The following is a 16768-nucleotide window of genomic DNA, read 5'->3' as shown; positions in this document are numbered from 1 at the left end:
AGAGAAAGAAAGAGAGATGAGCGAGAGATAGAGAGAGGAGAGGGATGGTGTGAGAGAGAGAGAGAGATAGAGAGAGAAGAGATAGACGGACAGACAGAAAGAGAGGGAGGGGAAGAGAGAGGGAGAGAGACAGAAAGAGAGGGAGGGGAAGAGGGAGGGGGAGGAGGGAGGGAGGAATGGATGGACTGGTTTAGTCATTGCGCAGGGCAGGCAGATGGGTGCATAGTTGCATCCACATTACACACACAGTATGCATGATGTGTTGCTGCTGCTAAGGGTCTCTATTGCAACACTTTATTGCAGTGCTTTTAATGCATCATGTCACAGACCGGTATCACGGTAGGAATGTACAAATCGCTGCAATCATCTGGAGTTTGGAACAAGTTGTCATCATCAGACTCCTTTGATGTTTTAGGGGTAAGTCTTGGTCATAACGTGTGTGCGTGTGTGTGTGTGTGCGTGCGTGTGTGTGTGTGTGTGTTTGAGTGAGAGAGAATTCGATACAAAATGGAATTAACTGATGATGGCAGAAATGTATAACATGACTAACTTCAGTTAAAATGCAATTACAACATTGTTATGACAAGCTTGTTATAATAGCAGGGCAGTTAGTCGTGCATTTAATTTAGCTCGCAGCAAAACGCTAGCTCCTCCATCCCCACACAGAAGAACTTTTGGCTGTAAAAATGCCAAAAGCTAAACTTTAGCCAGCTAGCTATACGCACTGCAAAACTATTCTGTTGTTTGATGGAAGGCAAATGCATTACCTTGTATACTGATGTAACGTACGTTTACTTGCAAAACCAAAAGCATTCAGGTTCATCTCTCTACTACTTCCCTCATGAAGTTCTCTCCTTTGCTTTTTTATTTTTCACCAACTTCTGCTGCTCAGACCCAAAAAAAATAAAACGATAGCCCCGCCCCCTAATTTTATGGAACAAGGGGTACAATTTCCATAGACCACTGCACTTCCGCGTTACATGGAGCTCGTGAGGGGAGGGGCGCGAGGGGATAGACCACTGCACTTCCGCGTTGCATGGAGCTCGTGAGGGGAGGGGCGCGAGGGGATAAAATGAATGGACGTTGATTAGAGCTTAAGCTACAGCCACTTACGTCAAGGCTGATTGATTGATTGATTGATTGAAACGTTTATTAACAGATTGCAGAATGGGTACAGTACAGTACAGCTCAATACATACAATTGTTAAGGGGATGCTGACCAAAAAAAGACTTTCGTCTTGTTTACATCAGGGTCCCCCATTTTCAATTCATCATATGACACACACGACATACAGATAGACAGTACTGCTACATCTATACATTTATGACATACCAGATTTGCAAATACAGTACTGTTTGTGATACAAAAAGTGTCCAGAAAAAGAGTGTATATACATTTGACATAGAAACTGTACATTGGAGGAGGTTGGGTAGGTGGGTGGGCTTGGGTGGGGCTGTACATTGGAGGTGGGGGGGGGACGACACACTGTACATTGGAATACTGACAAAGCCATACTTGGTCTTTACTGTACAACTGGGTTAGGACATTTGTAGGGGCCAGTTTCGAATTGCAGTCTCCCGTAGGTGTTCTTTGAGAGTGTTTTTGAAAGTGGGTAGTGATTCACATTCCTTTACAGCTTTGGGTAGGGCGTTCCACATTGATGTGGCATAATTGCGAAACGTGCTTAGTCCCTTGTTTGAGCCGAATCTGGGTTTAACATGATTTGTGGAGCTCCCTCTGGTGTTGTGATTGTGGTATTCACTGACCTTTGGGAAGTATTTTGACATGTACATGGGTATCTTAGTGGTGTAGTGTATCTTGTAGACCAGGCCCATTGCAAGTTACTGTACTCTGTCGTCTACTCTAAGCCATCCTAGGTTGGCAAAGTGGGCAGGGGTGAGGTGGGTTCTAGGAGTCAGGTCAAGCAGTAGTCTGACCAGTTTGTTTTGAGATGTTTGTAATTTAGTTTTTAGTGCCTTTGAGGTGCTTTGGTACCATGAGGTGAAAGCATAGTCGTAGTACCCTTGAATGAGTGCTCCTGCCAGAGTCTTCAGGGTATTCTTGTTTACCAGAGAGGAGATCCGGTACAAGAATCGAGTTCGTTGGTTGACTTTTTTTTTATTTTTTTATTAAATTTTTATTACTCTAATCAACGTCCATTCATTTTATCCCCTCACGCTCCCTTCCACCCCCCCCCCCCCTGACTATTTTCTTTTAAGCCACAGATCCCGTTGTTTTTGTTGTTTGTTTGTTTTCTGTTTTTAGTTTTAGTTTTTTGTTAACTTTCTTGTTACCACTTCATCCAATTGGACAGCACATTGCTTCCTTTTTTTTCTGTTGTTACTATATATTTGTATCTACCCTTTCTTATAGCTTCTCTCTCCTTGTACAGTGTCATTGAGTCTGAGAAAGGCGCTTCTCTCTTCAAATTAAATTTATTATTATTATTATTATTATTATTATTATTATTATTATTATTATTATTATTATTATTATTATTATTATTATTATTATTATTATTATTATTATTATTATTATTATTATTATTATTATTATTTGAATTTCCGGCAGTGTAGACGCATCGTGGCGTATTACTGCCCTCCACAATTCTTGCTTCGCCCACACTTGAGAAAGTTTACACTCTTCTTCTTCTTCTTCTTCTCATCTTCAAAACACATTTCTATCGTCTCTGTCTCCTTCTTCTCTGCTCCTCTTGTCATACAATCACAATACAAACATCATCTCCTCTCTTGGAGGGCCCCCCCAAGAGGGGGAACCCTCCATCTCATCGCCACTATAGAATTAACGTTCATTCATTTTATCTCTCCCATGAGCTCAAAATACCGGAAGTGTTGCGGTGATCGGTGAGTGACGTCGTGTGAGTGACATACGGGAAAACAAATGGGCTTCCGGGATGATGAGTGGGTGTGGGGTGTGGGTTGTGTCGACTCACATTTCAACTAATCAAATGTTATGTGTTCGTGGTGGAGGAGTTGTCCAATCGTCGTCGTCGTCGTCGTCGCGATTCGTCCAATCGGAGTTAGAAACGGGGTGTCGTTTAAATAATGTTTCAGGAAGTGTTTTTAAAACACCAGGAAATTGTAAACAACAAAGTTACTGTCAGATAGCTAAGCTGCTGCTAGCCTGCAACGTTATTACATCTTGGACTGGATCCGAAAGCAACCGTTTGAAAACAAACAGGACGTGTTAATAATAACCAGCCACCCGGTTAGGTAGCTAATTCGTTTATGTCGATATAGGAAGGAAGCGATCCTCCGAAAGGTGCCTGATCGGAAACGTTTATTTTCTCGAACGTTGAGTTATTTATTTACCCGCTGCTGCTATCTGGCTCGTTAGCTAAGCTGCCTTGGAAAAGGCTAACAACACACCGTTAGCTATTAGCCACCCGTGGCTACATCATTGACATTTACATAATCCGATCTGCGGTATAATGTTATATTTTCTCAATTGGACGGAAAGCTGCTAAGTGAGCAGCAAACGCAACAACAGCATTGTTTGTCTGTGTGTCTGTCTGGACATTTTCTGTTTGGTGGATTATTATTCGGAGCAACGGGACGTCGCTGGTGCAAAGAGCTTGTAGCCAGACAGTCATGTCTACATCTAATTTTAAAAATAAATGTGTGACTCAGGTGAACTGCGTGTTCTGCGACAGTGTGTTGTGTACGAGGGGCATGAAGGCGGTGCTGCTCGCAGACACAGAGATCGAGCTCTTCTCCACTGATATACCACCCAACCGGTAAGTACACAAACATCAATCATTATGATGAATTGAAAATGGGGGACCCTGATGTAAACAAGACGAAAGTCTTTCTCTGGTCTGCATCCCCTTAACAATTGTGTGTATTGAGCTGTACTGTACTGTACCCATTCTGCAATCTGCTAATAAAGTTTTCAATCAATCAATCAATCAATCTTTTATGGACAAATACACCTCGTAACGCCATTAATTAGATTGTTTAGATAAGTACTGTAGTTTACATGCGAGTCATCCGAACCGATGAACACAGTATGTATTCGTTAATGACGACATGTATTATTTATCTGATTTGATGGCTGTGTTTCTTTTCATTCCTCACCCCTCCCCTCCCTCCCTCCATCCCTCCCTCCCCAGAACTGTTGACTTTGTGGCCAGCTGCTATTCGACTGAAAGCTGCAAATGTAAACTGAGAGACATCGCCTGTCTTAAGTGGTATGTTGTAGAACCCTGTCCACCACACCCTGAGGGGTTGGCTTCGCCCGCGCCATCTGCTCGTGCAAGATGTCCAAAAAGATCCACTTGTTTTGGTTACTGGTGCAACAATACAACTCTGTTTGTTTGTTTGTCAGGTGGACCTTGTGTTTTTTTTTAAAGTGCCACCGATTCGCCCACGTCTAGTGTTTCAACAGTGGGTTTGGTGTTACAGTGAGGCTTTTGTGTCGCTTCCTTTGTATCCCCCATAGTCCTTTGTTGATGTACACAGAACAAAAACATCTGTTGGATAATAGGCATCTCTTGGTGGAGTTAGCACTTTTCACAGATGCTCCCTATAAAATGCTGACATGTTTTTCTGCATTGTTCCTCTCCCTCTCTGTCTCTGCCCCCCGTCTCTCTCTCCACCCCCTACCCCTCCCTCTACCCCTCCCTCTCTTTCGCTCTCTCTCTCCTCTGTCTCTCCCTCCATCCTCTGCCCCCTCTCTCCCCTGTCTCTCTCTACCTTCCTCCCTCCATCCTCTGCCCCCTCTCTTCCCTGTCTCTCTCTACCTTCCTCCCTCCCTCCCTCCCTCCTCTGTCTCTCTCCCCTGTCTCTCTCCCTTGTCTCTCTCTCCCTCCCCCTCTGTCTCTCCCCTGTCACTGTCTATCCCCTGTCTCTCTTCCGCCCTCCCTCCCTCTTCTGTCTCCCTCTCTCCTGTCTCCCCCTCTCCTCTGTCTCTCTCCTCTGCCTCTCTCCCCCTCTCCTCTGCCTCTTTCCCTCTCCTCCTCCCCCCCCCCCCCCCATCTCACTCTGTCTCGCTCCCTCTTGCCCCCCCCCCCCCCCCCTTGTCCCTCTGTCCCTCCCTCCAGTGGTAATGTTGTGGGCTATCATGTCGTGGCTCCCTGTAAACCCTGCCTCCTGTCCTGTAACAATGGACACTTCTGGATGTTTAACAGCGAAGCCGTGTCCACTCTCAACAGACTGGACGCCACAGGTGAGTGCCGTTCACTCTGCTGAAACTCACTGTACGCAGTATTATGTTCACTCTGCTGAAACTCACTGTACGCAGTATTACATTCACTCTGCTCTGCTGAAACTCACTGTACAGTACACAGTATTACATTCACTCTGCTGAAACTCACTGTACAGTACACAGTATTACATTCACTCTGCTGAAACTCACTGTACGCAGTATTACATTCACTCTGCTGAAACTCACTGTACTCAGTATTACATTCACTCTGCTGAAACTCACTGTACTCAGTATTACGTTCACTCTGCTCAAACTCACTGTACTCAGTATTACATTCACTCTGCTCAAACTCACTGTACTCAGTATTACATTCACTCTGCTCAAACTCACCGTACGCAGTATTACGTTCACTCTGCTGAAACTCACTGTACGCAGTATTACTTTCACTCTGCTCAAACTCACTGTACTCTGTATTACGTTCCCTGCTGAAACTCACTGTACGCAGTATTACGTTCACTCTGGTGAAACTCACTGTACGCAGTATTACATTCACTCTTCTGAAACTCACTGTACTCAGTATTACATTCACTCTGCTGAAACTCACTGTACTCAGTATTACATTCACTCTGCTGAAACTCACTGTGTATTATGTTCACTCTGCTGAAACTCACTGTACACAGTATTACATTCACTCTGCTGAAACTCACTGTGTATTACATTCACTCTGCTGAAACTCACTGTACTCAGTATTACATTCACTCTGCTCAAACTCACTGTGTATTACATTCACTCTGCTGAAACTCACTGTACTCAGTATTACATTCACTCTGCTCAAACTCACTGTACTCAGTCAGTATTACATTCACTCTGCTCAAACTCACTGTACGCAGTATTACATTCACTCTGCTCAAACTCACTGTACGCAGTATTACGTTCACTGCTCAAACTCACTGTACGCAGTATTACGTTCCCTGCTGAAACTCACTGTATGTAGTATTACGTTCACTCTGCTGAAACTCACTGTACGCAGTATTACTTTCACTCTGCTGAAACTCACTGTGTAGTATTACGTTCACTGCTAAAACTCACTGTACGCAGTATTGCATTCACTCTGCTCAAACTCACTGTACATACGCTCACTGTTCTGTCAAACTTGTTTTGAGAACCTGCCACTCAAGTAATGCCTGGATATATAACCATCACATGTCCCTAGTTATTGCTTCCTTCTTCACCAAAGGACTATTTACATTTTGTAATTGCCCTCTTTCACTTTCACATCGCAATATAAACACATTGTTGCACCATGTGATCCAGGGGCGGGGGGGGGATTTCTGTGATTTGGTCACCTGTCAGACTCTGGGGACTTTAAGGGACTACTTTACCATCACATTCAGTGGAAGACAACAAGGTGGAGAGTTTAGTGTTCAGTGGCGTGAATGCGGAAGCTTCACTTGCTGGTTTCCGGCTGTATATATGTATTATGTACCGTCCGCTACCGCTACACTTTGTTCGCTTCATATCACAGCCGGCCGAATTAACATAGACTGAAATTAACCTTTCATCTCCCAGGGCGACGGCATGTAATTTTATTCTACTTTACTCAGAAGCTTTTCATAATTACCTAAACATGAAATCCGGCCAGTCGCTGAATTAATTCTACAGTTACATAACTAGAGGTATGGTATCCCGTATTAATAGACATTTCGACATTTGAGCGATATTTTGATATGTAAATGGATTTGATATAGAGTTTTCTAAACATTCAGTAGTTGTACCAGAATCCCTCCCGGGCCGACCGCCAGATGGACCCTCATAGCGGTCGGCACTCATGTCGTTCAAAACGTAAACAATGACTTGACGTGCAACGCATGGTCTTTCTGCCAGGCTGGCATGTCTCTGTGCCTTGGCATGCGGCGCTAAGAGCAACGTTTACCAGTACAGAGTGTGTCTGTTTCTGCCGGTGTCACCGGGCTGTTGTAGTCGAGTCACTAAATCTTGAGTCCGAGTCAAGTCCCGAGTCCCCAGTGTTCGAGTCCCAAGTCACCAAAGAAGAGCCCGAGTCGAGTCCCCATTACCCGAGTCAGAGTCCCAAGTCATCAAGGTTGAGTCCACTCCACTCTGGCAGTCAAAGAGCTCACATACAAATAAAAAAAGGTCTACATAAAACATAAAAGACACAGCCGGCACCATTTAAAAGGGAGTTTATTTACTTTGTGACACAATAGCCAAACCAATGCACTAGCCATCGATATCTTATGCCAAATGATTAGGGCCTATTACAAATTAAAATGAATAACTATTTACTATTTAACAAGTCTGAGTCCTCGTCTGCACCTTCCGAGTCCAAATGCAGTCAATGCTCGAGTCCGAGTCATCAGTGCTCAAGTCCAAGTCGAGTCACGAGTCCTGAAAATCAGTCCAGGACTCTGACTCGAGTACTACAACACTGGCAGAATGTGTTTGTTTTTGCCATTCTGGGTATGCATTGCCTGCTAGGGTTGCCGCGGCGATGTGAAATTTCCCATGACTAATAAACTCATGACAACACCGGTGACACCGGACATTTTACAAAAAGTCTGTTTTTAATACATTTTCAATGACTAGTATCAATTTGTTGGACGGACAGAGTTGACGTTATGTTCTAATTTAAAAATAAACCAACGGACATTATTACCTTCCGCCAGTTTTCTTAGCAGATCAGTGTAGCTGCAGCCTTATTTAGTGCATCACGCAAACATACTGTTGCTGGTCTGGACTGGTCCTCTGAGCTCCTCTCCAGTCAAACATACTGTTGCTGGTCTGGACTGGTCCTCTGAGCTCCTCTCCAGTCAAACATACTGTTGCTGGTCTGGACTGGTCCTCTGAGCTCCTCTCCAGTCAAACATACTGTTGCTGGTCTGGACTGGTCCTCTGAGCTCCTCTCCAGTCAAACATACTGTTGCTGGTCTGGACTGGTCCTCTGAGCTCCTCTCCAGTCAAACATACTGTTGCTGGTCTGGACTGGTCCTCTGAGCTCCTCTCCAGGCAAACATACTGTTGCTGGTCTGGACGTGTGAATATTAAAGGCAACCAACTTGTGTTCAGCTTTTCTCTGATTGGCCACGACCCCCCGCCCCCTTTTGCCGCGAACGTGGCAGGCAAGCGGCAGCGGTCCCAAATGAAATCCATCAGTGGAGGAAGCATTTTGAATATCTTAACATGTATTTACGCCCATACAATTTTTAATAATAAACACTGTTAGGACTATCTGACTCTTAATAATAAACACTGTTAGGACTATCTGACTCTTACTAATAAACACTGTTAGGACTATAAACACTGTTAGGACTATCTGACTCTTAATAATAAACACTGTTGGACTATCTTGATTCACGCGTCACTACTGTAACTAGAAACTCTGGGTGTCACTGTACATCAGTGTGGAACTGTACGCTGTAACGTTACACGTTATTTCGCGTTTTTAACGTCATAAACCAACTACCAGATTCACTTGTCACTGTACATCCGTGAAGGCTGCTGAAGCGCCAGCGGGGCGATGCAGTGGTTTGTCCCCGGCTTCCGTGCGCCGCCGCCGGCTTGACTCGGTCCAGCTCCAGCAGCAGCGGCCGTGCTCCGTTGTAGAAGCCCTTCAATGACGGAGCTCTCATATTTTGCGAATGCATAAACTATATCTTAAATTATGGCTATGTGTCTAATATGGCTGTCGCTTATCAATGACTTCGCGACAGCCATATTAGACACATAGCCATAATTTAAGATATAGTTTATGCATTCGCAAATATGAGAGCTCTGTCATTGAAGTGGGTGGTGGCAGCGTTACTAACAGCGTTCACCCTGATGGCCTGATGTAAAGTAGCGATTTCTTTTTATTGTTTTGTCATGACAAACCAATTACATAATCCCAACATATGTGTAAAGAAACAACATATTCCAGTTAACGGTATATTTTTCTAATGATTCATTACGGTATAAATTAGGTTAACTGGAGCTGCGTATTGCTGGCTCTCATATTTGCGAATACAATAGCGTTCACCCTGATGTAAACAATTCTACAACGGAAGACGGCCGCTGCAACTCTCTGCCGCGCGGCAGCGCGGTCACGTGGCTATGTGGCCAATCAGAGAAACGCTGAACGAAAGGCTGAACACAAGTTGGTTGCCCTTAATATTCACGTGGTCTGGACTGATCCTCTGAGCTCCTCTCCAGTCAAACATACTGCTACTGGTCTGGACTGGTCCTCTGAGCTCCTCTCCAGTCAAACATACTGCTACTGGTCTGGACTGGTCCTCTGAGCTCCTCTCCAGTCAAACATACTGTTGCTGGTCTGGACTGGTTTTCTGAGCTCCTCTCCAGTCAAACATACTGCTACTGGTCTGGACTGGTCCTCTGAGCTCCTCTCCAGTCAAACATACTGTTGCTGGTCTGGACTGGTCCTCTGAGCTCCTCTCCAGTCAAACATACTGTTGCTGGTCTGGACTGGACCTCTGAGCTCCTCTCCAGTCAAACATACTGTTGCTGGTCTGGACTGGTCCTCTGAGCTCCTCTCCAGTCAAACATACTGCTACTGGTCTGGACTGGTCCTCTGAGCTCCTCTCCAGTCAAACATACTGTTGCTGGTCTGGACTGGTCCTCTGAGCTCCTCTCCAGTCAAACATACTGTTGCTGGTCTGGACTGGTCCTCTGAGCTCCTCTCCAGTCAAACATACTGTTGCTGGTCTGGACTGGTCCTCTGAGCTCCTCTCCAGTCAAACATACTGTTGCTGGTCTGGACTGGTCCTCTGAGCTCCTCTCCAGTCAAACATACTGTTGCTGGTCTGGACTGGTCCTCTGAGCTCCTTTCCAGTCAAACATACTGCTACTGGTCTGGACTGGTCCTCTGAGCTCCTCTCCAGTCAAACGGCGACACGGATGGAAAATGATATAATTTTTGTTCCAAGACGCTGTCGACCAAAACATTCAGCCAAGTCACTTGTGGTGTAGACTAGTTATTATGCCCTCAAACATGTTGGAGAGAAAAAGAAAAAAAATGCTTTTCTATTTTTAGTCAAAGAACACGATTTAGTTGTTGCTTTCTATTTAATCTCTGTTGCGGACACTTGGCCTGATGGCGTCCTTGTGTTTTTGTGAGGTCAGCCGTGACCTGGGCATGAGGAAATCCTCTTCATCCTTCAATTTGTTTAGCAAACTTGGGCTCCTGATTGCCAGTTCTGAGCCGGCATTCTGAGCTTCCATGAGTTACTTCCAAAGTGACGGAACCGTTCATACAGCACCTTTTTTATTTAACATTTTCAGTGCATTCATACTTTTATACAATCAGGCAGGTACATTTTAGAACAAATTATTATTTACAATGACTGCCCGGCGAGTGAACAAAAGGGCCTCTCGAAGGGTAACCTAACCGGTAAAGTAAAGTAAAGTAAAAATAAAAATAGAAAAGAGACAGACGATACATGTATCACAGAGGTAAGGGAAAAACACATCAAACAAACAACCAAATGACAAGGTATGTAATACATGAAGCGGAACAGACGGATTACAGTTAAAGGCTGGGTGATGGTTGCAGGTGTGTGTAAACAACTCTGCGATAGAGTCCTCATAAGTAGGGAGGGGCACACACTGCGCCAATCAACATGAATTACTTGTAGAGTAAAGCACTATCCAAATGTAACAATCCTCGGCATCGATTCCTATTCTAAAAGTATATTCATAGAATAATTTACAATGTATGAATTTAATGCATGTACACACACACACACATCACTGACGGGAGGCGACAGTGGCTCGGTTGGTAGAGCAGTCGTCTGGTAATCCAGAGGTTCCCGGTTGGATTCCCGCTTCTCCCGGGCAGTGTGTTGGAAGTATCCTTGAGCAAGACACTTAACCCCTAACTGCTCCCGATGAGCAGGTTGGCACCTTGCATGGTCGCCTCCGCCGTCGGTGTGTGAATGTGTGAGATGAACGGCTAAACATTTTAGGAACAAATTGTAAAGCGCTTTGAATAAAAGCACTATATAAATGCACCATTTACCATTTACTATCCAAATGTAACAATACTCGAGCATCAATTCCTATTCTAAAATGATATTCATATAATCATTTACAATGCATGAATTACAATTATGGCATATTTCAAACAGGCATTTCTTTTGTCATTGTTTTGGTATTGGGAATAGTGATGCTCAAATCTTAAAAAAAATAAACTTATGTACCTCAGTTGCTATTGCCTCTACAGTACATATTTGTGTTTTATTACACGTATATAAGTACATACATGTTGTGACTTTTTGATAGTAATATAATTTGAACAGCTTGAAATATATCATTTATTATTGTAGCAAAAGGAAAATCGAATTGGCATAAATATGTTTTATAATAGCCTAAATGGACATTCACGTTAAATTGTTTATCATATTGTTTAGAATTAGATTGCATTATAGGACTATATTCTGTAACGCACCATTTTTGCCCACAGTGGGAAGTCAGCTGCGCGCAGGCCTAGGCCACACGCTTCAACGCTAATTAGTGACGCGTGCCACCTGTAAAAGGGTGTGTTTGATCCTTCGGGAGAAGTGACAGAATGTTTGTTAGAATACAAGCTATGCCTCGCTGCTGCTCTGCTAGAGAACCTGTAAAGGGAGAAACAAATTAAATTAAATGGAATTGAGAACTACATTTCTGCCTCCTGGTCGTCAATGAAACATGAAGAACAAAAACTGAAATATGAATAATCATATGTGTTTAAATAAGAGGATTTTGAACAGTTTATTGTGCAAACAATACATACCAACTATTCGCCTGTTTTATTTTCCACCCATCGATCATACATAGCAGCACTATATTATCACCGACATCCAAGAAGGGGGATCCCCCCTTGAAAGGCCCTTCTAAGGTTTCTCTGCTCCATTGTGGTGCTTTTTTCCCTATTGCTAGGTTTTTAGTGAGTTCTTTTCCTTACCTTAGCTGGGCTGTCTGGGAGTGTTGCATTTATTTATTTTACATTTATTATACATTTATTTTGGATTTCATGGTGGGTTTTTGTTGTCTTGATTTATTGTGATGTTTCTTCTTGACTTGTTTAAAGAAGACTTGTCCAGCCCGTGGGGACATTACCTTGTGATTTCGGGGCTTTACAAATGAAATACATTTGATTTGATATTTTCCCGCTCACACGCGTCACTAACACTGGCCTCTTGTGACCCAGGTCTGAATCTGCTGCTGTGGGGGGACCTTCCGGAGCTGGACGACAGCGAGAACGAGGGAGCCAGCAGTCCCTCCGAGGAGGAGTGCATCAGGTAGAGAGGAAGACCATCATCTGAGAAGTGCAACTAGAGGAGCGGACAAACACTTTGCCTGAAGAGGGGGATGAGAGAGAGAGAGAAGCGAGGCCTTGACCTGCGACCCACGCCTCATCGCTTCAAAAGCTCCCATCTTCCCCCTCTCTCTTCCTGTGGGAATATCAGAAAAATAGGACCTTCTGCGAAAGGACGAACTCTCCACAGGATTCCTCTTCGCCGTAGCACGCTCTACGCTCTTTAAAAGTCACGGTTCATCCGATCAGACTGCCTCTGGAGCCGCCTCTTCCAGGGTGGGTCGACCCGCGGACGGATGGATTGAAGGCTCTTTTTTGTGGCTAAAAACAAGCGCCCCTTGGCACACTCCCACGCAGAGCCGCCTCTCCGCACCCGCCACGGGCCACCAAACCGCTCTGCCCAGAGTGCCTTATGACTGCACCGAATCCAGACGTCCGCGACCAATATAGTTTTTGAAAGGAGGTGCGGTAATAATAACCACCTTGAGTTGGGTGTATACGGAATATCGCAAATAACCAAAAAATGAAGTGTCTTGTCTGAGAACATTTATGAATTATGCAGTGATTATCAAAAAAGTAACCCGGGACTTTGTGTTTTATGACCGTGTTCGTCGTCGATTCCACAGCCGGGAGGGGGGAGAATAAACAAAGACACAGTGAAATTAAATCAAATCATTTAAGTTATTTTCAACTTAATTTTCAACGAGGCCGCATAGAAACGCAGTGAAATGTAATTTATTTTATTCAACTACATTTTTGGTTCTCACTTATAAAAGAGACGTAAGAAATAATAATATGATATTTATTTATTCAATATACTAAGCTAAACTAACGCGAGTACAGGTCGGGTAGGTCACTTCCTGGTAGGTCACTTCCTCTCTGGGCAGAGATGTATGTCGTCCCACTTCCTGCGCCGGAGCGCGGCCCTTCGGCGTCACCGTTTTAATCACGTCGGTCGGCCTCGGGGAGTTCCTCTTGTCATATCCACTCCCCGAAAATAATCATATCTGTCATTGCGGCGTTGGGGCGCAGATACTGTCATGCGCACTGTTTACATTGAGTCCGTAGATTTTTTCTTTTGGTCTTACGAGACGACCACGATCTTTGCCAATCTTTCCCCATCCGTGGCGGTAATATTGTACTGACGCTCCGTTGTGTAACGCCAGGCTCTCTCCTGTGACGGCAGGCTCTCTGCTATAACGCCAGGCTCTCTCCTGTAACGCCAGGCTCTCTCCTGTAACGCCAGGCTCTCTCCTGTAACGCCAGGCTCTCTCCTGTAACGCCAGGCTCTCTCCTGTAACGCCAGGCTCTCTCCTGTAACGCCAGGCTCTCTCCTGTAACGCCAGGCTCTCTCTGCTGTAACGCCAGGCTCTCTCCTGTAACGCCAGGCTCTCTCTGCTGTAACGCCAGGCTCTCTGCTGTAACGCCAGGCTCTCTGCTGTAACGCCAGGCTCTCTCCTGTAACGCCAGGCTCTGCTGTAACGCCAGGCTCTCTCCTGTAACGCCAGGCTCTCTCCTGTAACACCAGGCTCTCTCCTGTAACGCCAGGCTCTCTGCTGTAACGCCAGGCTCTCTCTGCTGTAACGCCAGGCTCTCTCTGCTGTAACGCCAGGCTCTCTCTGCTGTAACGCCAGGCTCTCTCCTGTAACGCCAGGCTCTCTCTGCTGTAACGCCAGGCTCTCTGCTGTAACGCCAGGCTCTCTTTTTATAAACCTTTCGCATTAGAGAAATAGCACAACGATCGACAGCGACGGTATCTCCCACGCGGGTCGCTCGCATTACAAGGGCGTATGTAGCGCGGTTAATATGTTAGCGCTCTGGTTGCATCGAAGCTGCATTGTCTTTTTAAAGATGTTAACGTAGAGTCTTCCGCAAACACAAGTGTTCCAGAATGTCTTAACTCTTGATTTAGTCCAGGAATCTGGACTTATATATATATATATAACAGTACCTCATTGTACGGCCTGGCGTATGAGTTTATGGATATTATGGGGTTGTGCTTACATTAAAAAGCCCTAATTTAGTTTATGCAGAGAGCCTGTAACTGGAGGCAAACAAACATTCATAATTCAAAGTGATTGCGTCGGTGGCTGATATTAAAGTGGGGACGCCTGAGGACTGCAGACGTGGCAGCTGGCGCGGCTCCACGCCTTCTGACTTCACATCGCTTGAATCTAAACTGCGCTGCCTTGCAGATCTTTAACCATGAAGCCTGTCGCGTGGACATGTGATAATGTGGGATGTAACATTTTTACCAACGTCGGGCTTTAAAGGAGCTGTAAGTGGTGCTTATTTGTTAAAATAAGTGTCGAGTAGCTCTACATTCCAACAGCCATCACTGATGTATAGTGTTTGGTCAGGAACATGGGTCTCCCAGTCCCTCCTGCTCTGCAGTAAACACAAACTAAATGTGCTGGTATCCCGTTCCTACCTTATCCAATCAGGAGAGGGGAGAATATTTGTTTTATTTCAGGAAATCTTACCAAGCCAAATTTGCTTACTGCACTGGTCGATTATTTGACTTGTTTCAAGCACATTTGCCTAAAACTAGTTTTTTTTTATTTCTTATTTTTGTCAGACCATTGTGAGTTCTCTCTCCTGTTTGGATAAAGTGGGAACAGGATAACATTTATTTTCCAGAGAAGGAGGGACTGGGAGACCTATATGTTACTGTCCAGACACTCTATATCAGTGATGGCCGTCGGAATGTAGAGCTATTATTTGAACATGTTGTAGACTGTTTATTTTTAACAAAACAAAAAAACGTACAGCACCTTTTTAACTACAGTTGTGGGGGGGGGGGGGGGGGGGGAGTCTACAGTTAATTAGAGGTCTGCTCACCAGGTGATGTCATCTGGCTGAGTTTATCTGGGGGGTGGTGTTAAAAAAACGCTGAAATCACTCAAAGCCTCTTTAAAACACCGGCGCTGCGACTGGATTCCTACGTGCCATAATCATTTTCCGCAATATCACTGTCCATTAGGTGCGGCGTATCACCTAATGTCTATTTATTCTAATGTGCTTAGCGCCGGGGGCCGCTGCAACCCTGGCTCGCCCGCCGCATTCTCACACTCCAACATTTACTTTAACCGATGGTCTCTTGGCAAAAACGTAAGCAGAGCTTTCAACATAAACCCCCCCACCCAATCACCCATAAGCTCGTACATCAGGCCAGGGGGGGGGGGGGGGGGGGGGGGCTGAAGCAATGAAAAGCCAGCCATCCGTACGCTCATCCCTGTGCATTCTAATGGCCTTGTTGACACTCTGGAAGAGCTAATGTGTTATAAAGTTGTGGATGTTGGCTCCGCGCGGCGCCAGACATCAGAGACCGACGGCCAGCCGGAGCCGCTCCTCTTTCTCCGGGGAGACACAGGGTTTATCTCCCCATAAATCTGGAGCTACCAGCCGTTCTTCTGGCACCGCGGCTCTTCAGCTCCATTGCTGCTGCTGCTGATGTCCTGCCAACAATCCTCACGAGCGGCGGAGCCCGTCTAGTAGCATTTATATCCCTGTGAGTGAATGAGGAGAAAAGTTTACGTCTGTGTCGTTAGCGGAGAGAAGTCGTCGCCGCTAACCGAGGATATGGTTTTATTCCGAGGGGTGGATGCTGTAGTAAGGAAGCTCCGCAGCTACAGCCTGCGGCGCCTTTTGATAGGATTTGATCGTGTGGCGGTGAAACTCAAGTTTGACTGAAAGTCGAATAACTTCCTGTTTTTTCCCCCCCCACACCCTTCTCTAAGTTATAAAGTGCTAACTGACCGTGTGATTGCACACCAAATACACATGATGTTGTCTCATCTACGTGGCCATGTTGCCATATGTGATAAACTTGGCTAAACATACATATATATATATATATATATATATAACAATTTGTGCTGTCAATAGATTAAAAAAAAATTAACTAATCTCACAATTTTCTGTAATTAATCTAGATTAAAAATAGCATTTTTCGATTTAAGACTGAAGCTTGTAACCGATATTTACTTGAGTAAAATCATGTAATTAATGTAAAATCAACACAAAGAAAGTATATTTAGATTCAAAGACTATTTTAATAGCTTTCTTTGAATACAGTTTCTCTCCTGTGAAATACAAATGTTCAACAAAACCTCAGCTAGACTTTCTTATATCTGAACGAGCAAATATACTGCTGAAAGTTCAGAATGTTGAAGATTTTTCACTCCATAGATTAATCTAGATTAATTTCTTTTAATGCTTTAAATAATTTAAATGAATCTCAAATTAAAGCATTAATTTTGACAGCCCTAATAAAAATACATATATATAAT

At 44.5% G+C, this 16768-nt stretch overlaps 1 protein-coding gene across 2 annotated transcripts; it reads left to right on the top strand.

The window, feature by feature from the left end:
* Positions 1-396: 396 nt before the first annotated feature.
* Positions 397-13904, top strand: LOC311231248 (protein FAM72A). Of its 2 annotated transcripts, XM_084317799.1 has the most exons (5): positions 397-417; positions 3652-3758; positions 4134-4211; positions 5064-5188; positions 12369-13904. In XM_084317799.1, exons 2-5 carry the CDS (start codon positions 3694-3696, stop codon positions 12461-12463), a joined length of 363 nt encoding a protein of 120 aa, XP_084173925.1. In that variant the 5' UTR covers positions 397-417; positions 3652-3693; the 3' UTR covers positions 12464-13904. The 2 variants fall into 2 exon arrangements, with proteins under 2 accessions (XP_084173925.1, XP_084173924.1); XM_084317798.1 differs by lacking the exon at positions 397-417 and having other exon boundaries at positions 3471-3758.
* The last annotated feature ends 2864 nt before the right edge of the window (positions 13905-16768 follow it).

Source organism: Notolepis coatsorum (assembly GCF_963971535.1).
Source record: "Notolepis coatsorum genome assembly, chromosome: 6".
NCBI lineage: Eukaryota > Metazoa > Chordata > Actinopteri > Aulopiformes > Paralepididae > Notolepis > Notolepis coatsorum.
This window is presented reverse-complemented; position numbering and strand designations above follow the sequence as displayed.